Genomic DNA, 24,290 nt, shown 5'->3' on the forward strand with positions numbered 1-24,290 from the left:
ATTAACACATAAAAATAACGACGATTGTGAAAATTATGCAATGTCGTACAAAATTAATAGACATACAATTTTACTTCATATAGAAAGCTTGTTTTCGCAATAGCTGATGACACATTTACGATGGAGGAAAATGTAAAATTATAAATAATGCTAAAAATCTTGCATTTTACAGTTTTATTTATTATATATTTTATTTATTATTCTAATTCAAAAAGACGAAAGGGAAAAAAAATGAAAAATAAAAAAAATAAAAATGGATGGATTACTAACATTCTTTTCAAGTTCAATATTTGTTAAATTATTTTACGTCGAAAAAACACACTGTTCGATAAGCTGAATAAAATGCGTATATATTATTTTATGGTGAAATAATTTTTTTTTACATGCGCATATAATTATATATATGTAGTATTTTAATTTGAGCATAAAATTAAAAAAAAAGCTTTTCCACAAACATATTTTTTTTTACTAATCATAAGAGAGAAAAATATGTCTTCCTATAAATTACTAAATTAACCATTTAAAAGAATAGTCAATTTTTGCTTTTATATTTTAAAATAATAATTATGCTAATACAATTTTTTATGAAGTATGACGCAATGTGTGAAAATGTGTAATTTTTTTTTTTTTCATTACATTGGCTCTATTTATTAATCTAATTAATGATTTTTAAAATATTTAATATTTCTCATATTTTTAAATATATAAGAAAAAACACATTATGAGATAGTTAGCACATTTTTTAAAAGGCTAATAAAAAGTTAAAATATTGCACAAGTGAATAATATACATTTTTTTCATTGTTTCAAAGACAATAAAATATAATCACCAATTTTATGTACAGACTATATTTTTTTATTTTGTATTTCGAATATTAAGCAAAGAAAGAAAAACTTGCATTTTTACTTTAGCGTATTGGAAATGTTGCAATTATTATAATACATTTATACTTTTCATGTGCAAGGTATATTATATATATTTTTTTTTTAGTGTATATTTTGAAATATGATGGAATATATTAAAAATTTTTTTTTTGAGGATGTCCAGAGATATATTCACATATTAAACATGAATTATGCATAAAAAGGAAGAATATATATTTTTTTTACGCAAGTATCAATTATTATCACTTTTTTGGCCCATTTGCCAAAAACGTTATACTACCATTCTGCGATAAATTTTAGCTATATGTATTATATTATTTTTCGTTATATATATATTTTTTTTTTCTTATCAATTAATTTTGTTGAGAAAAAATAAAGATTCTTTCATACGTTACATATATAAATATACCCCAATAAATATAAGCATATTTTAAGGATATAAAATTTACACATAGTTGGTTTGCACTATTTTATTTTCAACCAAAACTCGCATATTACCTCTTTCACGAAAATTACACCAAGGAACTTGCTTAAAAAATGGGAACCCCTAGGAGGAGACCACCTCAAAATACAAATTCCTATATACAGAATTCGCCAAGCATTTTTGGGACAAATAATGAAATATTTGGAAGCAATTTTATGCACACCCCAGTATCTAGTAGGCGAACAAAGAATAGCAAAAGCTTTTTAAATAGTATGCTAAATGAATCTAAATATTTGAATCAAAGTAACACAGGATCACAATTTCTTAGATATGGTCACACACCCTTAGCAATTAGAAGAATAAAATGTGCAAGAGCTGATATAGGAGATGTAGGTAGAGAGGCATTTATGGAAGATGTCGAATCAGGGAGATTACCTCATTTTATAGATAGCAATTTAGAACAGATAAAAGAATTATTTAATCAGTTTTTCGATGAGTTTAATATAACAAATTATAGCGATGTATTACAATTTACAGATGAAGATCGTAGTATAACGGAATACATATTATTGAATCGAGATAACTTAAAAGTATATTTAGCATACTATGGATGGAAAATGATAAAATTTATTGAAACAGGCAGACAAAATGAATGTAAATTAAATAACTGTAATGATGATGAAAATGATACAGATGGTATAAAAAGTTTAGATCATATTAAATCATTCGAAGTTGATTTAACACACATATATTTTTTTAATAAAAAATTATATAAATTAATTATTGAATATCCTTCAGATTGTATAAGTGAAATAGATAAAATTATAAGTGCAAAATATAATTCTCTTATGGCTCTTGTACTTGAAGGGGAAACTCAATCTGGATCTCCAGGTATACAAAATGGAAATAATATAAATGATGTTAATGGTAATATTAATAAACAAGATTATTGTAGAGTTCGTTTTTTTAACAAAAGACATAAAGATACTCCTCGAAAATTGGGCCCAAATCAAATCGAAACTTTAGTTTGCATAAAGGGAGTTATTATCAGATGTTCCAATATTATTCCTGAAATGACTATGGCTGCTTTTAAATGCACATCTAAAAAAAGAATTGGAGTAAATAATTATGAAAAATGTAATGAAGAAGTTTATGAGCATGTTATACAAGGGGAAGTGCAAGAACCATTGAGTTGTAATAATTGTAATAATAAAAATACTTTCGAATTATGGCATAATAATTGTTGTTTTTCATCTAAACAATTAATAAAATTAAGTGAAGTTACAGAACATTTAAAACAAGGAGAAACACCACAATCTATATCCGTATATGCATATGATGATTTAATAGATTATACTAAACCAGGTGATAATGTAGAATTAACAGGTATATTAAAAGCATCTCCTGTTCGTTTAAACCCAAGATCAAGATGTTATAATAGTGTTCATAGGACCTATATAAATGTTGTACATATTAAAAAAGAAAACAAACAAAAAATGAAATTAACTGAACAAAATAATACATCCTCTGTAATATTAAATCGTAATGAGGATGGAACTGTAGAAGATAATTTAGAAAAATTAAATGAACAAGGAAATATATCATTTACTTCAGAAGTTGTACAAAGAATGGAAAAATTAAGTAAAGATCCAAATATTTATCAAAGATTAGTAGATTCTATAGCACCATCCATTTATGGTAGGGATGATATTAAAAAAGGTTTATTATGTCAATTATTTGGTGGAAGCAAAATTACAGATAAATTTAAAAATAAATACAGATCAGAAATACATATATTACTTTGTGGTGATCCATCAACTGCTAAATCACAACTATTACATTATGTACATAAACTATCTCCTCGTGGAATATATACAAGTGGTAAAGGTAGCAGTAGTGTAGGTTTAACAGCATTTATATCAAAAGATTCAGAATCAAAAGAATATATTTTAGAATCTGGTGCTGTTGTTTTATCAGATAAAGGAATATGTTGTATTGACGAATTTGATAAAATGGATGATTCGGCAAGAGCAATTTTACATGAAGTTATGGAACAACAAACAGTTACAATAGCCAAAGCAGGTATTGTTGCCACACTAAATGCCCGTACTTCAATCCTAGCATCTGCTAATCCAATTAATAGTAGATATGACAAAAATAAAGCTGTTGTTGAAAATATTAATTTACCACCATCTTTATTTTCAAGATTTGATTTGATATATCTTGTAATTGATCAAGCTAATGAAAATGAAGATAAAAAATTAGCTGCAGTACTTTGTAAAAATTTTTCTTATCAAGAAGAAGATGAGGAAGAGGAAGAGGAAGATGAAGAATCTGATAGCAATGATGATGATTTTGGAGAAAAAAGTATAAAAAAAAATTCAAAACATTATCTAATCGATTCAAATACTTTAGCTCTATATATAGCATATTGTCGTATAACATGTAACCCAATAATTTCTTTAGAAAGTAAAAAAATTATTATTGATGAGTATATAAAAATGAGATGTAAAGAAGGAACAAAATCACCTACAGCTAGCCCTCGACAATTAGAAGGTTTAGTCAGATTAAGTCAAAGTTTAGCAAAAATGAAATTAAAAAATGTTGTAACACCTGATGAAGCAAATGAAGCAGTACGATTAATGAACATAGCTACTTTTCAAAGTTTAATAGATCCACTAAGTGGTAGAATAGATTTTGATCAAGTCAATTTGGGACAAACTTCTCAACATAAGAAAAAAGCAGATTTAATCAAAGATCTTATATTAAATGCTCTTGTTTTAAAAAATATGTCTAAAGATGAATTGTTAATACATTGTCAGGAAGCTATTATGAATGATAGAACACAGGGAGCAGCAATGGACAGAAAATCATTTGAGGAAGCTTTTCATGATTTAGAAAAGTCACAGGAAATTACACGATTATGTTCTGGACTGTATAAGAAATAGGGAAATGCACATGTATTTGAGTAAATAAAATTACCATATTTCACGTATAAATATTATGCTCATACAAAGATGTGAAATGGATAAGAGGACATTTTTTTTTTACAATATTACACTATATTATTCCTAAAAAAATAGACACACATTTTGTGTTACTTTTTCTTATTTTCTATTTATATCCCTCATGTACATAATTTATATGGTGGGATACATAAATTAGAGAAAAACATGTTTTTACTTCCTCGATTGTGAGCATATACATATGTATCATTTCCTATATTTTTTATTTTTTTAATCATGTATATATTTCTACGTATATAGGTTTTTAATTTTTTGTTTCATATAACTTAATTTTATATCTTTTCGTAAAATAAAAAAATAATAGAAACACTGTCACGAATGAAATTATAAAATTTATATTTTATTCTTTTTTCATTATTTAAAAGCAATTACTTCTTTAACAAAGATATTTATGATTTATATATAATTAAGGAGATATAAATTATGATGTTACCATTGGATTAAATACCCTATGTAATACTTTCATGCCTTTTCCCATATAACTGGTTATAAAGAAATGGTGATACATCCCAAATTATTGAATGCTACGAAGGTGAACTACTGCGTTATGCTTATGTTTTATATATAGAGAGATAATACATATATAGAAAGGGATATAAAGAAGCGAACTGAAAATGCAATAAAATTATAGACATCCCCATACAATATAGGAACGTTTTTTTATATAAATAACTATAATAATAAAAAATAGAGACCCATTAGTTTTAATAAAAAGTAATATATAAAGATTCTATATATCATGTCATAGCATTAAAATATATCTTTTATACGAGAATTATAACACAAATATGAGAACCCCATGTGTATATGATATCCTTTTATTCACCACAACTAGCAAAGGAGAAAGAAAAAAATACATATTTTATTCTACATTTATATTCTTTCGTGTTTACATTTCGTTTTTCATTTGTTTTCTTTTAGAATTTAAGCAACAAATAAATACTAATTAATGTTTACACAATCACTTTCGAATATTTATTTTTTTTCCATAATCATAAAATATAGAAACACATACATTTTATATATAACAGTTTTTAAATATAGATATGGATATAAACACAAAAATATATAATAAAATAGTACCATCACCATTATTACAAATAAACAAGCAAATATAAAGCTCACACCTTTATTGTGTATTTTTTGAGAATGGTTCATATGAAAATATTAGATTTTATTTGCTTAAATAGTTTAAATTTACACAAATAAAGGCACTTTAAATATTTTCCCAAAACAAAATAATAATAAATCTACCTTGTAGAAATATATTTTATCCATCATATTTTTGGTATATAATAAGTTCTAATTGCGTACACAAAAATAATAAAATATGGCATAGATAATTACTAGTATTTTTTACTATATAAAAAATAATATATAAATACTTTGGCCATACTTATGAACACACTATTTTTTTTTATTAATATATACTAGCACAAAAAAATATAAAAATTTAAATGATAAAAAAATAATAGTATTATTTTACAGGACAAAATATTTTTTTAAATACCTATTGATTCATAAGATATATATAAATATCTACATTTTTAATAAACATTTTTCATATTTTTATTTCATGTTCTTTTTATAAAAAATATATAACGCAATTTCGTTTTGTTTAAGTATTGTTTAAATGTTTTAGGTTTTACATTTTATGAGGTTTTTATATATATTAATGTTCGATATATTAATACATATATGTATATACCACATGCGTATAATGCTTGCAGTTATCGATGTTTATAGAGTTATTTAAATTTTGTGTAATGTATTTATTAATGATATTTTTATTACTAATAACGATTATGTTTCGTTTTTTACATTTATGTGTTTATACAAAACGTTATAATACTATATAAAGATATACATAATAATTATATTTATGTTTTATATCACTATACACATGAATAAGAGAAAAAAATAAAAGTGCATGTATTATCTTTATCTACATAACCTTGTGATTTTTGTTAATGAAGTGTAAAAGTGAGAAGCACAAAAAAAATTCATTTAATTGTTTTTTTTCGATATAAAAGTAGCAACCTTATTGTAATTACTTGTGTAATCGCAACATTATATATAGAGAAATTTTTTTTATACACATTTTATAAAATTTATTGCATGCTATATGCATTTTTTTATATATAAATGCATATATAAAGCAAAAAATTGCTAAGTTTACTATTTTTTATATTAATAAATTGGTGATATGCTATTTAATGTGCGTCTTTTTTTATTTTATTTCACTTTATTTTTAGTATGAGCAAGTACTAATATATGGTAAATATATTTTGTATATGCTATAATATACATGAATGAATGCAAATATAATAAAAATATAGAGGAGAAAATAATTTGAAGTTAACTATTTTTTCGAGGGAGGCTAATAATATTTATGTTTACACGATTTTTTTATGTAAATATTATATTAATGTTATGCTAACACAAATAAATTCCATTTGTGGTATCAGTATATATTTTTGATTTTGAGTTTTTTTAGTTGTAGTTTAAATATTTATTGTGTATAAAAAATATAAATATATTAGCTTGACTATACCGCCTTTCATATTGTTTATATATATATGTGTGTAATTTTTTTTTATATTTAAGTTATATGAGTTTCCTAAAATTTTGTAGTTTTTATTTATAAAAGAAGAAAAGCTTATGCATGCATATATATATATATATATATATATATATATATATATATATATACGATTTAAGCTTATATATTATTATTGTTTAAACTAGTGATATCGTAGATCTCACGAGTGTATGCATAAATCGATTTATATTAGTGTGTTAATGGCACAATAAGAGTCCCTTTAAAAATATTATCCTATAATTTTTAAATATTTATGTTTTATATTTAAAATTTTTATAATTGAAATATAGTTTTTTTTAGTTTTTAACTTTACATATATTTTTTATTATTATGTGCTTTATATGCCCTGATCAAATGGCATACAATTTGTGTAATTGTGCACAATTAACATAGTTAAAAATATAGTGGAGAAGAAATATATGTGTGCTTTTAAATGATATATTGAAGTTATTTTATAGTTTTTATCTCGAATGTTATATTGTCTATATATTATTGACATACATACTTCGTATTTAAAGAACAAATTTTGCAAAAAATGTTATATACCCTTATCTGCTTTTTTTAGAGAAAAAACAAGAAACCATAATTTTTCATAAAAGTATATATTGTACGTATGCATGCGTATATATGTGTATATATTTATATTTAATATAGACATATATACATCGAAATTGTATATATATACATTAAATGGTGTGTTAATTTCTTAATAGAAAAAAACGATAAAATAAAATTTATAAAAGTACCATATTAAATATGTATTATTCATACATACACATATATTCAGCTCTATCAAATTTTGTGTACACAATTTTTAATTTGTGCTTATATATACATTGTTTTATATATAATATTTTTTTTTACATTTATTACTATTTATTAATATATGGATATTTCACAAAATTAATAAATAAAATTTAAATTTATTCAAAAATAGATGATTATGAAATATACGATATTTTTTTGAATGTAATTTATAGCAGTTTATAAACCACATTTATTTGTTTACACAATACGATACGATATTTATGGTTTATACAAGTACAAAAACATATATATGCATATATGGTTCATGCGTGTAATTCATAAATATAATACAAATGTAAACTTATTATTTTAATATATTTTTTTATATATGTTTTTTTTTCTTTATTATTTTCCCAATACATGAAATATAAATAATAGCTATGTAACGCATTTCTTCATATTTTACGAGTAAATTATGGATAATTAATACCTTTAATTTAATTATACCCTATATTGTGTATAGTATATATATATATATATATATATATATAAATGTTTGCATATCTTACACTTTTTTTACTGCTACTGAAGTAAATGAATATATAATGTTTTACTTGTTTAGTGGTTTTCATTTTAAAAAAAATCGTTGAAGCTTTGTGAAGCATTTTTTATTTACATTCCCATATATACCTACATAATATATATATTATATATGTTTACACATTCTTTTATTTTTTTCATCGTACTATTATTTTTTTTAATATTTCGTATAATAATTTTGTTGTTTCATTTATTTACTTTTTTTTTTTTTTATATTAATAAGAGAACAATTAGGCTTTGTTATTATTTCTTTATTTACGTGTATTTTTTTCGTAAATGATATATGATACGCTTTGGAAGTTATTTTAGCGTAATACATATATACATACCCGAACTTATGTTTAGTAAATAATTTATTACATAATATAAGAACCTAGTAGCCCGTTTTATTTTTTTGATTATGTTTTAAAAGTAATAGTCTCCATATTTACCATATATGGTTTGTTAAAATTGCATGAAATATGTTTTCAATTAGCATAGCACATTAAAGTAAAATACGTGTATATTGAAGTATATAATGTAGTAATCCGAACACATATATAAATTTTTTATTTCATGCATATCTTTCGTTTTTTTGTCATTTTCTATACTAAATTTTCATAAGGTGTGTAATTTTTCATAAATTACACTACTCATACATATTTTATGTAATATTCTTTTTGTTATTTTCCAAACATAAAATATTGTCATTTATTTTGTATTATATAAATAGTATATATGCACTATACCTGAGTGTATTTTACACAGATTTTAATTTGCATATAAAGAGGATATTTTTTTAAAAATATCATATTGTTTATTACACTTTTAAAAAACCCATATTATTTTATTTTTTTAGTTATTTTAAACAATATATAGAGATATGTGTATTTATGTATGTTCGTTTAGGGCCTTTTTAATAGTTTTTTATATTACATATTAATTTAACTCGTGTGCGTGTATATGTATTCAGGCTTGTTTAATGAAATACACAAAATTATGTAAAACTTATATTTGCATTATTTATTTACTATTATCCTTTTTATTACAAATTTTGTTTTATGTTAGTTTTATTTTTTCATGATTGTAATGTATAATGCCAATTTATTATATTTTATCATACGATGTGTAGCTTTATGTACATGCAGTTATTAAGATTTCATTTTTGAATATAAGAACTAAAAAAAAAAAAAAAATACACCTTTATATAGTTATATAAAAAAAATATGTTTTATATGCTTTTAATTATGTATCTTTAATATTACATACTTAACATAAATTATTCGGATTTTAAAGAAATATATATTCATAAGTTATTTTATTATATTTATTTTGTGTAAAACATGTTGTGTGGCTTATGTACCCATACAAATATTTTTATCTATTTATGATGGTTCATATAGTGTAGGGTAAATATACGCAATACTATCCAATAAAATATATAGTGTGTTAATCGTGTATTTTGTTATATTTATGTACCGTAATTAATTTTGATTATATATATATATACATACTACATATCGTGCATAAAATTATATATTTATATGTATATACACATATTTTTTTTCATATTAATTATATATAATTCATAATTTGAATTATAATTTATTCTAGTTAATATTTTTGGCATATATACATTTTTTATTTTTCTTTGATGATATATTCGCTTTATTGCGAAAGTGTAACAAGTGAATAGACTTTTTCCCATCTCTATAATACTTTAACTTTATATGCATAAAAATATTTTTCAAAAGCAATAATTTACTTATATATTTTATGGAAAAGATATTGTATTTTCTCCATACATCATTTTATATCCATACCGTACTATTTTTATATAATACATATCGTACTTTTATATACATATGGACTTATTTCACTTAAAAGAGTATTGTTATATATATTGCCTTGGGCACATCGAATATTGATTTTTTTGTATTATTCTATAGCCTAATCAATTTATCAAGTTCTTGAAATATTCGTTTTTTTGACGCCTTAATTTCGTATTTTGACTTTTATTGTTTCCATATAATTAGTATATAACAAATAATGTATATATATATATATATATATATTATATATATATTATTGTATTCCTTCTCTTTTTTTTATGAAGAATACAAAATCGCTTTTAATATTCATATTAAATTTATTTTTATACACCTTTTAAAGTACTAGAGTTACTAATCTTTTATTTTTCCTATTGTTATGTGGCATTTGTTTTATAAGTATTATTTAAATTAAATATTAAACAAATATATTGTATATATATGTGTATATATATACACCTAAATTTACATATGTATGTTCGTTCTTGTTTTTTTTGAATAATATAACGATATTTCAATTTATTTAACATTAAAAAATGTGTTATACATATATATTCGTAGGAATATAAATATGTGGATGTATCACGTATTATATATCTACGTATATAGTTATATGCATCCATATGTATGTACATATTAACTTGCATATCATTTATATAAATTAAGTAGTACATGTATATATATGTTATTTATAGAGTACAATATATAGTATGTCAGTAGTCATTTTTTATTTCTTTCGATCTTTATACGTCTTATCTTTTTATATATACCCAATTTTCATATTTTTACCGTCATAGTATTTTAATTCGGAATACATACATGTTTACCGTTCATATATATTTTCGCATATATATATGTATTTATATATACATGTGTATATATAAAGATGTGAATAGACCTTTCTTTTTCTACAAATTTATCAAATAATTCATATTATAAGCTTTCAAATTTTATAAATTAAAAATAATTGAGGAATTAAGCGCATATATATATATATATATAGAAAAAACACATTTAGAGCACCAATTCAGTTTTATCCTTCGATTTTATTGTTTCTGAATTTAATAGTTTTATAGATAAGAAGCACCGTGTCCTAAGAATCGTACAATCGATATATCAAACTTGGAAGCATGTGTATTACACATTTTCTATAAAGCATCGTTATTGATTCTTTATGTATTTATACATAAACATATCGATTAATATAATAAATAGGTTTATAAATTAAATAAACAAATTTCATTCACGCCATATAACAAATTAATATTAATAATATTGTGGAAAATAAAAAATGAATAAACGTGGGAATTATCCCCAAATTAATGACGAAATGAAATGTATAGAAAATGAAAATATGGATTGTAAGTTAAATAACGAACATAATACCAATTATAATAATAGCCAAATAAATTCGTATAATAATAATAATAATAATAATTACTCAGGTGTACACGAAAATAATGAACTAACAAATAGCAATTTATGCTTAAACTCAAATATACTACAACATAATTATTATAATAACAAAATAAAAGATTCGGAGAGATATTATAAAAATCGTATTTTGATAGATCATAAAAATAATATGAACAATTCTGAAATAAATGAATATAATTGTGATAATGAAAAATATCGTGAAAAAATGTATAGTAATTCTACTATTAATATTGGAAACTACAGGAATTATATAAATAAAGATAATTGTGATTATAATATTAATATGTATAATAATACGAACAAAATTGCAAATACAAATATTCATATTTTAAATGAAACGAATAAAAATTCTAATTATCAAAATAATTCAAAAAATCATAAAATATATACAGAATGTGATAATGAGCATATATCAGGAGAAAACAACTATACTAAATATATCAACAGTATTATTAATAATGGTAATATAGGTGATGCCACTAAAAATAATTTCCCTGCAAGCAATAATAATACTAGTTCAAATTTTAATGATCAATGTAACGACATAAAAAATAAAAATAATAGTAGTAATAATTTTCAACAATATAATAATTCAATTGTATATGGACAAAATATGTCTAATAAAGATAATACTAATAATAATCAATATTATGAATATGTAAATCATAATTTTAATATGGGACCCCCAAATGGTACTACAAATTATCTAGACAACGGAATAAATAGAAATAGTAATAATAATAACAATATTAAAGAAAATTATTTATTGCGAAATAATATGATTAATTCTTTGGAAGGTCAAAGATATAATACCAATGATTCTGGTAATAACAACTACAAAGAAAATAGTTTTAATAATCATAATTATCCAAACTATTCTGGTGAATATAATGATAATTATAGGAATGAGGATAGAAATACAAATGGATGGAATTACAATACATATTATAATAATAATTGTAATAATCCTATTGGTGAAGATAGTGATAGTAATTTGGGAAATAATAGTGACAATAATATTTGTAATAATACCGTTACTAATAGTAACAATAATAATACAGTTAATATAATGATCAGCAATAGTAATACTGGAGATAATAATATTAATGACCATGTAAATAATAATGTTGATACTGTTCTTTATAAATATAACATAAAAAATAATACTGATCATATTATTTTATCCACAGATAATGAAAAAGGTAGATTTGATTCAAATAATAATATATATATGAATAATAATTATTTAAATGTAGACCAATGTTATGCAAATGATACTATTAATAGAAAAAATACAAACCGATGTACAAATACTAGTATCAATATTGATAGTAGTAATCCAACTATTGCAACTAGTAGTATTTATGATGATAATACTATTAGTAATAGTAGTTTTAGTAACAAAACTATTGGTAATAATAACTATATGTTTAATGTTACTACACAAAATTGTGATATGATAAATTCAAATATTACTACAAAATATGATACTTCATTTTTAAGTAATTTTGAACAAGATGATAATGAATGTAATACTGAAAATGACATAGATATTGATACAGTATCTGATGATTATTATAATAAAACTAACTATAGATATGAAAATATCAACCAAGGAAATTCTAATAATAATGCTTTTGATGTTAGGGATTCTGGAGGAAGTATTGCCAATCTGGCCAGTATAAACGATTCTGATTTATTTAACCAATACAACAATCTAGGTTTAAACGGAATAGTTAACAAGTTTTCTGGTAATACTAATATTAATAGGCAAATAAGTAGAGCAAATAGCAATTGTAGCAATAAAAAGTATAGCAATTCTATTCCGAAAAATAATGAAATAACAATGCTTTCAGATCAAACTGTGGGAAGTTATAAACAATATCCAGAAAATAAAAATTTTATTTATTCTGATACAAATATGTGTAATAATATAGAAAATAGTAGAAACGCTCAAGATTATGAAAACAAATTAAATGGGCTAAATACGCAAGGTGTAGAAATAACAGATATACGAAAAGACGGTGATAATATAAATACCAAAAATGTTAAATATAATAAATATCAAAAAAATGACAAACTTAGTATTAACAGCATAAGTAATAATAGCAGTAATAATTATATACCTTCTAAAAACAATAACCCTTCTAATTATATTTTAGATAATTACAATTTAAATGAATCCTGCAATATCCTTAATAATAATGGGAATATAACTTCACTTGTTAATATAAGTAGCAGTACAGACAAACTACATAATTATAATTATAATAGTATACATAATATAAATATGAAGGATTCGAATATTAATATGGGCCACTTGGAAAAATATTCTATCAACGTTGTGAACAATATATTAATAGCCAATCCTAAGGAATATAAAAATTCTACACAAATTGAGAATATAGAGAATACACAACTATTGTATAATGATGGAAATAATAGCGATGCCATGAGTGCTACTAGATGCAGCAACAATAATAATGTAACTAATTATAGAAAAATTAATAATAATATAATATTTGATCATAACACAAATATTGGGACAAAAGAAGGGACATATAGGATTTGCAAAAATATGAATAAAAATTCTGTGTCAGGAAGTATATGTAATCAGTTATATGATAAAATTTCTGAATCAAATAATTTATCAAATTATAATGTAAAAAATGAAAATATTGATAATATAGCTTTCTTATTAAATTTAAATAATCAAAAAAATAATAGACTCAGTAATAATTCTAAAAATTATAATGATATGAATGTCGTGACTAATGGTGAACATGATACCCACTATATTAATAGCGTGAATAATATGAAAAATATCACCACAAAATATTATAGTAATACAAAAAAAAACATAAATAGTGAAAATACTTATGATTATTTAACTAACCAACCATATGATGCCAACATTTGCACCCCTGGCGGAAGTAATAATAATATAAACAGAGATAACAATATATATAACGGATATGGTAATAAAAATAATAATGACTATACTCAATGGGCATTAAACTCTAGGCATATGGGTTCTGAAGAAAATAAATCATCTATAAATATGAGTCATGGTTATAATCCGAACAGTTATTTAGTTGATAATAATAATAATATGGTTCATAGCAATAGTAGAAATGCGAATAAATCATTACCTACATTGTGTGATAATAATATGTATAACAATTATATGCCATTAAAAAAATATTACGAAAACAATTACAACGGCAAGAATAATAATATAAGAAACAATCCAAACGTCTGTACTGACAATAGCAATGATATAGACAGTGATATAGCTAATGACATGAATAATTTAAATATGCTAATTATCCCTAAAATTAAAGGAGTTCGTTTTGACAAATCAGGGCGACGATGGGTAGCTAGTTGGAGTCAAAATGGAAATCAAAAAAGACAATATTTTCCTATCAAAAAATTTGGTAAAGCACAAGCAAAATATTTAGCAATTTATGCACGAATAAAAGCTGTTAAATGTATGCAAAAAAAAACAAATAAAAATCCAGAAAATAAAAGATCATACTCTAAAAAATTAACAAATAAAGATAAAACAAAACAAGAAAAAGACGAAACTCAAAATATGGAATATTTTAATGATACAGGAGAAGATTATATAGATAAATTTGTACCTGATGAAAATAATTTATGTCACAATGGCAGCGAAAGTAGTGCCAACAAAACCGATGAATTATATAATGACTCAGAGGATGAAAATTATACAAAAAGTTTTAGTAGATATATGACTGGGGATAACTATAAATTATTGCCTAATGGTACACCCAATACAACTGAATTTAATAATTATATGAATGGTCATAATAAAACAGAAAACAATTTACATACTCTTTCGAGAGATATTAATCAAAATGATAATCCTACTATTAATACAAATATAGAGAATGGTGACAATACTGATAGCAACAGTAATAGTAGTAGTGAAGTTGATGGTAAGCAAAGTTGTTCAGGAGAAAAAACAAATTTAAATAGCTACATTCAAGAGGCTGGAAATATTCAAATGAAACAATATGTTCACAATATAAATAATGGCGTAAATAATCCTGGCGGCAGTTATAATTTTAATATGAATGACAATTCATTATCAGAGGAAAAAAAGGATCAAATTTACGGAGTACAGGAAAATACAACGAACATAGAAATTTCACATTCTAATTTAACAAACGAATTAAAGGACAATCACAATAATACCATTCAGTTTGGAAAATATCCAAATATGGCAAGCAATAATAATGATATTACTTCGAATCAGTTTGTGAATAATACCAATTTAAAAAATGACAACGAGAATATTGAAACATGTGAAAACAGCGAAAACAATATTCAAAATAGTTTGGAAAGTATAAATAATACAAATTCTTATTCATCAGAACCTAGTAATACAAATAATGACCAGACAGGAAAAGGAGGAGATTTGCTACTACAAATAAATGGTGAAATTAACTCAAATGGACAGATGGTGATTCAAAATGAGGAAAGTAGTAATACTACCATTAAGAATGATGAAAATGTTTCGGAAAAAAATGATAAAGGGTTTTATGATCCAAATTTAGTAACAAATAATGTAAATGATAATAACATTAATGAAAAATTAAAAAAGATCATATTGTTAATTGAAAGATTAAATGGGAAAAATATGAAAATAATAAAAAACCCAAATGAAAAAGTAAACATCCAATTTATCGAAAATGATGTCACTATTAATAATCAAAATGATATCACTATTAATAATCAAAATGATAATTATATTAATAATATTCATCAAATAAATATGCTAAATTTTAATGATAAATTATTATTATTAAAAATGCTAAATGAATATTACATGAAAGGAAATTATTTGAAGAATAATACTTCGAATGATTTGGCTGATAATAAAGAGGAAAATGAACTAGCAAATATTAATCAAAATTTTGAACCCGTTGAAGATCAAAACACAAATACGAATCACGTTGATAATGTAAATATTTCGAATCAGGATGATGATGATGATGATGATAACAATAATTTGATCTCAGACAAATTGGAAAAAGAAATTCACAGTACATCTAAAAAACACACAAATGAAAGAACATATGATAATTATGCTGATATAAATAATAAAAAAGTAAAAACAAGTTATGAAGATATTGGCAATATTATGATATCAGATGTGGATCAAAACGACATATTAAATGATAAGGAAAAAACAAATGATATCACCAAAAGTGATGAGAGTAGTAACAATGACTTATTGAATTGTGGAGAGTTGCAAAATAATGAGGTAACAAACGAAATGAATAAAAATAAGACAAATACTAATGATTCAAATGAAACGGATAATGGTAGTACCGACACAGAATTATTATCTGGTGTTAAAAATGGAATTGTCACAAAATTAAATGACACAATCAGTTGTAAATCAAATAATCAAGTAGAATCTAAAGAGGATCTAAAAAAAAACATAACTGAAAAGGAAGAAAATACAGTCATATTTAAAACAAATAATCAAAATATTGGTGATGAAGAACAACAAAATGATTCATATAATGTGAATTCTTTGAATGTGAAAAATAATCAAGAAAATATAATAACAACAAATGATGATGCAGCAACCATATCCACTTCAACAGCATCTATTAAAAAAATTTGTAACAATGAAGAAAATATAAATAACAAGAATAATGATAAAAATGAAATATGTGATCCAAATGATTTATCTAGAGATATAGATTGCAATATTCCTAATAATAGTAATTCTGATCAATCAAATTGTTTTTTTAAAAATTATTATACATATGAAAATCCAAATAATGTGAATAATATTGGACTAAATTCTAATAATAATTATGAATATAATTGCAACAATTCTGTAAATTATCAAGTAGATGATAATGTTAATAATAACTGTGAAGAAAATGATGGTGAGGATACTGATGAAAATCATAAAAATACAAAAAAAGTTGAATCATTAAGTTCATGTCCAAATACTGTTATTAATGGCCTTTGTGATAAAATGCCTCAGATAAATAATGTCACATCAAAAGAATTACAAGTTCATGACTATACCAAGCAAATACCATTTAATAATAATTCGTTAAAACATAATAACTCTTATCAGGATTTTTCTATAACATCTGAAAATGCCAATATCAATTCTAAAAAATTTATACCCTATAATATTGGTAATAAAACTAACCTTACAACTGCATCTATTTCTACTACTCATGAACCCACTGATACATCCACAATTGCTAGTCCTCAAAGAAGTCACCCCAACGATCATTTAATATGCGAACTGAATCATGAACAAAATATGAATGATACTAAAATTGATACAAATTATTCTGAAGGAAATAAACCAAATTTTATCAAAAATGTATTACATATAAATACTGGAAATGATAACTTGATTAATGACACCAATGAACTTGAAAATGATATAAATGATGATGCTATTAATGAAACTGATGAAACTACTAATATAGATGAAATTAATAACAGTAGAGATTATTGTAATGATTTGGATAAAAATAAAATTGATCATTCACAATATAAGCAATATACAGAACATGTTGAAAATAATGATAAAGGTCATATTATTCATGCTTTTCCACAATATTCTTTTGGAAATCATTATGATAACAGAAATAATCTTTCGAAAATAATACCTACAAGTGAAAAAGGACATAATAATGGTTATCCAATAATTGTAGATACAAAAAATGGATTACCTAATACAAACAATATGGATAATATTAATGATACGAGTACTAACCTTTCTAGTAATGAAAACACTGCCAATTATGTTAATATAAATAAAGAATATAAAAATGTGCATATTTCTGAATTATCAGATATTGATAGAAACAGGATGAGCAATACCCAATATTTAATAAGAAATGAATACGATAATTTTTATTCAAAAAATGATTTATTTTATGATCCTAATTATTCTACACTTAATAAAAATACAGATAGTAATAATAGTCATATTATCGAAAAAGGGAATAATATATTACTTCAAAATGGCTTTAATGTTGATATGAATATACCTTATATGAATTTAACCAATTTACCATCTTCTGATATTGTAAATAAACAAATATGTATAGAAGAAGATCAAAAAAATGATCTATCTTTTTTGAATACACAACTTTTTAATTATAAACATAATATGGGTATTATGCAAAATGCAATCAATCCTAACAATGATCATGAAAATGTTCAACATACAGGAGATAATAATGGAACCTTATATAATACCCGTAATAATAATACTAATAATATTAGCGATAATGCATATAATATTCCTACGAATAATACTCCATATATAAGCCAGATGGAAATATAATCTAACTCAAAAAAAACTCAACTTTTTCATTTTCTGTTTAATACAAAATATGTGATAATTATTAATGATTAAAATTACTACTTATACAAGAAAAAGAAATTACACATTTCAATAAACTTTATTTCTAAATAATAATGAAATATATTTATGTTATTATGTCACAATTGAGAAAATAATAATGTTACCATATTAGTCATAATAATAAAATGGGGTGATGCTCTTTTTTATGCTTTTCCTTTTTTTTTACTGATGTCAAATAACATAATAAAAATGCTTAATTCCATTTATATCTGAGCCTGTGATTATAGGCATATTTTAATAACCTTTGGTTTTAAAATAAATGTTGCAATTTTTTAATATATAAAAGAAATCATAAATCATGAATGGCCATATATGTGCACCATTTTTATTTTCCTTTATTATTATTTTTTCCGATTTTACGAAATGTTTAAAGTTTAGTTCTGATTTTATTCACATTTTATCATTTCATAATTTTATGATTTATTACTTCATTCTTTTTTTTTTCCTCTCTGTCGAATACATATATCTTTTCAGTTTTTATCTCTAAAAAGAAACAAAAACATTCAATTTTCATCATTCCGAATATCTTTACGGGTTTTAAAAAACGCGATTTTAAAAAAATAATGTTAGTTTATACTTGCTTAACACAACAAAAAAAAACGGGAAAAAGACGAAATAAATAAAAGAAAAGAAAACTAGGGCAACAATTGGTTATATAAATAGAATGCATAACTATAAAGTATAAAAAAGGGAATTGAAAAAATGTATACAACAATTTGCTGCGTTCGTTTCATTTTCTTACTGCTTTTCAAACATATATATCTATCTTTGTATTACAAAATAATACATTTTACTATTTTTCTCATCCTATTTAGGAAGAGTCATTTTATTTTTTTTAGCAACATAATCAAGTATATGTGTAGATATATCTTCGTCGGAATCTGAATTTGTTTCGTACTTTTTTTCTAAAAAATCATTGTTATATTTTTTTTTTTTTTTTATTTCGGATTTAACATAGCTATTTAGGACATCTTTTAAACTTGTATTAAACCAAGTAAATAATGGATGTCTATTTAAACTCATAGATTTATTTAAAACATCATGGACATTTTCATTTGTGTTTATATATTCAGAGTTATTTCTTTTTATCAATTCTATAATACTACTATTTAAATAACCACCATAATTATATATCTCATCGTTTTTAATTTGTTCTTCTAAGTGTGCATCTACTGTTTTAACATCAGCTTTTAATTTTTCTTTTATATATGCTACATAATTTTGACTATTATCTAAATAATAAAATTCTACTAAGCATATCCCCAAGGATTTACAGTTATGTTCATCTTCTAAAATTACAACTCTTTTAACCTTTCCAATGTTTTCACAATGTTTTCTTATTACCATATCATTTATAAAATACAACAAATTTACTAAAAGTAAAAATTTTCTTTCATGTTCTCCCAGCTCGTCTTCTTCTTCATTCGTTTGGGGTGCTCCGAAAAATAAACAGGGATCTGTTTAGTAAGAATTATGAAAAATAAATAAATAATTAAAACTGATAATACAATTTATAAGATACGCAATTTCATGTATATATACGATATACATAAACAAATATCTACTTATTGATATAATTTATTTCAATTAATTATAATATATTAAAAAAGGGAAAAGGAAAACTACCTTTCTTTGTATATATTTCTTTTGCACCACTTAACTTTTTGTATAAACTTTTTCGGGATTTTTCAAATGATTGCTACAAAGAAAAATAAACAACATGACCAAATAATATAAATGAAGTTGGAGTAAATGTATATCCACAAACATACACGCATAGCCATTTAGTGGCAGACTAATGCTATTATCCATTTTATTTTACCTCTTTAATCTTAGGGGTAATTATTTCGGTTTCTTTTTTTTTTTCTTCTACTGTTTTTTCAACCAATTCCTATAAATGGTATTGAAAAGAAAAATGGCAAATTCACAAAGTAATATAAAAAAGAAACTATACAAGGATACTCTGCATACATACTTCTTCACATCTATATATCTAACAGTTTATTTTTATGTTCGCATAATAATTCCATATCATTTATAACGATTCTTAGCATTTATTAGCATTTATTGGCATTTATTAGCATTTATTAGCATTCCTTACCAGATTATTCCCCTCTAACCCCTCATATAAATCTTCATCCTCGTCTAACTAAAAATAGTGGATAATAAAAAAAAAAAAAAAACGACATAATGAAAACTCATATAAAGATATAGATAAACAATATATAAGATATAAAAAAAAGGAATACAATAATATTCTTAACGAAGCAATGATTATATTTTTATTGGTACGCACCTCTGAGTAATTCATAAAGGAAAATTTTGAATATAAGATTTAAATAAATGAATTTACTTATATATATGGGTTATATAAATAGGTATGCCAAAAGATAGGCAATTTTTTATTTTTATATGTTTCTCAGTTATAAATCCTTAATTTTATTTTCTCGCAGTTTCAAACTGTTTGAAAATATCTTAAACGTTGCCTTTTCTACAATTTAAAAAAATTACATAATATCCAAAACGGGTATAATAATATATGTGGTATGAAGTATATTACGTTTTTTTTGTTGAAAATACAAATTATGAATAAAGATATTTTATATACTATTTTCCTTCTCAATTTTTGAAAAATATTTTTATTAATTTTTACATTTTTGTAGCGTATTTTTCCCAAAAAATTTAATAGATATAAGTATATTTATAGTTTGGGTTAAAAACAGCCAACATAATTAGAACATCTCATAAATATAAATACATCGAATGTAGTATGATTTTATATTGCAATAAAAAGGCACTATTACATAAAGGTATCACCAGTCAACCAAATATATATATATATATATATATATATATATATTTTATTTTTTTTTTTAAACTATTTATATATATACATACTAATTAAATATATTAATATGTAACCCAGAAATTAAATAAACATTTATATGTGTCAATGCTTCATTATAATTAAAACACAAATTGTTGAGGTCAGAGAAAGTGACCAGAACATGTAAGGTATAAATTATCTTATCTTTTTAATATTATAATTTTGTCAACACAATAAAAATAAAATAAATAAACAAATTGTACTTTCATTTAAGTAGAAAACATATAATTTATATTTTCTTTAAAATTAATATTACATTATAAAAGAATTAATTTGAAACATCATTGTGAAATATCACCTCTTTAAAAAAAGTATATTTTTATGTGTGTATATAGATAACCACACCGCAAAAAAAAAACGCAAAAAGCGAGTCACAAATTGAGAAATAAATATATTTTTTTGAAGTTGTTATTTTTTATTAGCAAACAATTTATTAAGCTTTAATTTTCCCTTTTTTAAACACATTTAATAAAGATGGATAATACCTGGAGATGTGAATCATGTTTAGTTGTAAACTCAAATGATGTAGAAGAGTGTGAATGTTGTATGCAAAAAAGAACCCCCAATAATACTAATAAAACAAATGACAATAATGAAACTACTAGCAATACTGTTAACGATAATAATGATCAAAAAGTAAATACTAATGAAAATGACCAGGAAACAAAAATAAATGAAAATGAAAATGAAAAAAAAGTCAAAATTTCAACTGGAGAAGGGGGAGGTTTTATGCCTTCTGTAGAATCCACAAATAATAAAAATGAATCTGAATCAAAAAGTGTATTTTTAACAGGTATAGATAGTAATAAATCCCTCAAAAATGAAGAAAATACTTCAGAGGATAAACCAAAAAATAGTACAAATAAAACTAAAGAACGAAAAAGAGCTGATAAAAGGGAAAGAAAACCATCCTCAAGAATACAACCTGCGAGAAAATGTACACAAAAAAAAATATGCTATAAAACATAATTATTAAAAATTATAAAAAAAAACAAATTAACAAATAACAGTTGTGTTGTCATTACCACTTCATATTTAATTCTGAATAATATGGATTATTTGGAAGAGCCATTTATTTTTAAAAAATTAATTGTATTCAAATATTGCAGCCGAATTCTTATTTGAATTAAAAGAAAACACAATTAAGTATTCATTTTATAGTTACAATATACATATATATATTTTTTTAATACTTTGATGGGTTTTAATTTATGAATGCATTTTTCTACAGTATTATCTATAGAATGCAATTCTATACCCATGTGTGCATCTACATGTCTACAACACATATATATGTCAATAAAAATCGAAGCTATATTATTAAACGATTTTTAATGATCTGATAACTTTTTTCATTTATATTCACATATTAATTGTTGGTATTTTGTCTATAATTTTTTTAAAAATAGAATAAATCATATTTTATATGTAAAAATAAAGAAATAACGAAAATATAAACAAAAAAAATATAACGGTGATATATACAGGTATTTATAATATCCCTATTCATTGGGTATCTATATTATACATTCAAACGTGGAAATGTGACAATATGAAAAATGAGGATATAAACAATCAAATGTTTAAAGGCAAACATAAATTAATATACATCATTTTTTAAATTCTCAAAATTGGGTCACGTTTTAAAGATAATAAAACTTTCATTTCCTTCAATATACTTGAATTTTTATATCTTAAAAAAAAATTAACTTAAAGGATAACACATTATATCTAAGTACACATGCTCAATTTTTATTTTGTTTTAGTCTCATTTCCAAACATTCGTATTTTCATCATAGTCTGAACTTTTTGATGATGGTTTTTTTCCGTGGTATATGTTCCTAATGATTTCAAAATCCACTTCTTTTGGCACTTCGACAGGTTTAAAAGTATCAATAAAAAAATTCAAAATATAATAGTTACTTCCTATATATGTTACAAAGGATGGTAAAATAAAAAGACCTAAAACGTACATTATTTTAATTCTCTTATTTTTTATGTCATTTGTGCTGGGCTTATGAAATCCACTATAAAAGAATCCCATATTTTGTAATGAGAACGAAAAGACCAATGGGAATATGAATGCGAAATACAAAATAACACAAAAAATAATAAATTGGCAATAATATTTGTATTTTTTAATTATATTCACTAAATATATATATATTATATTTTTTCTTATAAAACTGGATAATTATCCTTAATGATATTGTTTTAGCTAATTCAAAAAAATGTGTTCCTTATATTATAAGAGTGTACTATGCTGAAATACTCTTTGACAACTTAATTCATTTTTTTTCATTATTTGCCCATTAAAAACCTGAAAATCGTCATTTTCTTTTACAGTATTTACTCACAAATACATACATATAATGCATTTTTTGTTTATTTTAATTTTGCATATTTATTTTTTTTTTTTTTTATTTATAAA

The 24,290-nt window shown here is 22.9% G+C and overlaps 5 protein-coding genes across 5 annotated transcripts; 3 read left to right on the forward strand and 2 right to left on the reverse strand.

The window, feature by feature from the left end:
• Positions 1 to 1,421: 1,421 nt before the first annotated feature.
• On the forward strand, positions 1,422 to 4,256 carry PY17X_1417300 (DNA replication licensing factor MCM4; the record flags this gene model as incomplete). Its single annotated transcript, XM_726322.1, has 1 exon — positions 1,422 to 4,256. One exon carries the CDS (start codon positions 1,422 to 1,424, stop codon positions 4,254 to 4,256), a length of 2,835 nt encoding a protein of 944 aa, XP_731415.1.
• A 7,126-nt stretch (positions 4,257 to 11,382) lies between these two features.
• Positions 11,383 to 18,891, forward strand: PY17X_1417400 (AP2 domain transcription factor AP2-G3; the record flags this gene model as incomplete). Its single annotated transcript, XM_722920.2, has 1 exon — positions 11,383 to 18,891. The coding sequence occupies one exon, from the start codon at positions 11,383 to 11,385 to the stop codon at positions 18,889 to 18,891; it is 7,509 nt and encodes a 2,502-aa protein (XP_728013.2).
• Positions 18,892 to 19,779: 888 nt separating this feature from the next.
• PY17X_1417500 (conserved Plasmodium protein, unknown function) lies at positions 19,780 to 21,283 on the reverse strand (the record flags this gene model as incomplete). The annotated part of the gene is made up of 5 exons (XM_022957480.1): positions 19,780 to 20,429; positions 20,599 to 20,671; positions 20,795 to 20,863; positions 21,074 to 21,121; positions 21,269 to 21,283. 5 exons carry the CDS (start codon positions 21,281 to 21,283, stop codon positions 19,780 to 19,782), a joined length of 855 nt encoding a protein of 284 aa, XP_022812866.1.
• Positions 21,284 to 22,333: 1,050 nt separating this feature from the next.
• PY17X_1417600 (zinc finger protein, putative) lies at positions 22,334 to 22,828 on the forward strand (the record flags this gene model as incomplete). Its single annotated transcript, XM_724638.1, has 1 exon — positions 22,334 to 22,828. The coding sequence occupies one exon, from the start codon at positions 22,334 to 22,336 to the stop codon at positions 22,826 to 22,828; it is 495 nt and encodes a 164-aa protein (XP_729731.1).
• Positions 22,829 to 23,627: 799 nt separating this feature from the next.
• On the reverse strand, positions 23,628 to 23,903 carry PY17X_1417700 (conserved protein, unknown function; the record flags this gene model as incomplete). The annotated part of the gene is made up of 1 exon (XM_724637.2): positions 23,628 to 23,903. The coding sequence occupies one exon, from the start codon at positions 23,901 to 23,903 to the stop codon at positions 23,628 to 23,630; it is 276 nt and encodes a 91-aa protein (XP_729730.2).
• Between the last annotated feature and the right edge of the window lie 387 nt (positions 23,904 to 24,290).

Source organism: Plasmodium yoelii (genome assembly GCF_900002385.2).
Source record: "Plasmodium yoelii strain 17X genome assembly, chromosome: 14".
In the NCBI taxonomy this organism is placed as follows: domain Eukaryota; phylum Apicomplexa; class Aconoidasida; order Haemosporida; family Plasmodiidae; genus Plasmodium; species Plasmodium yoelii.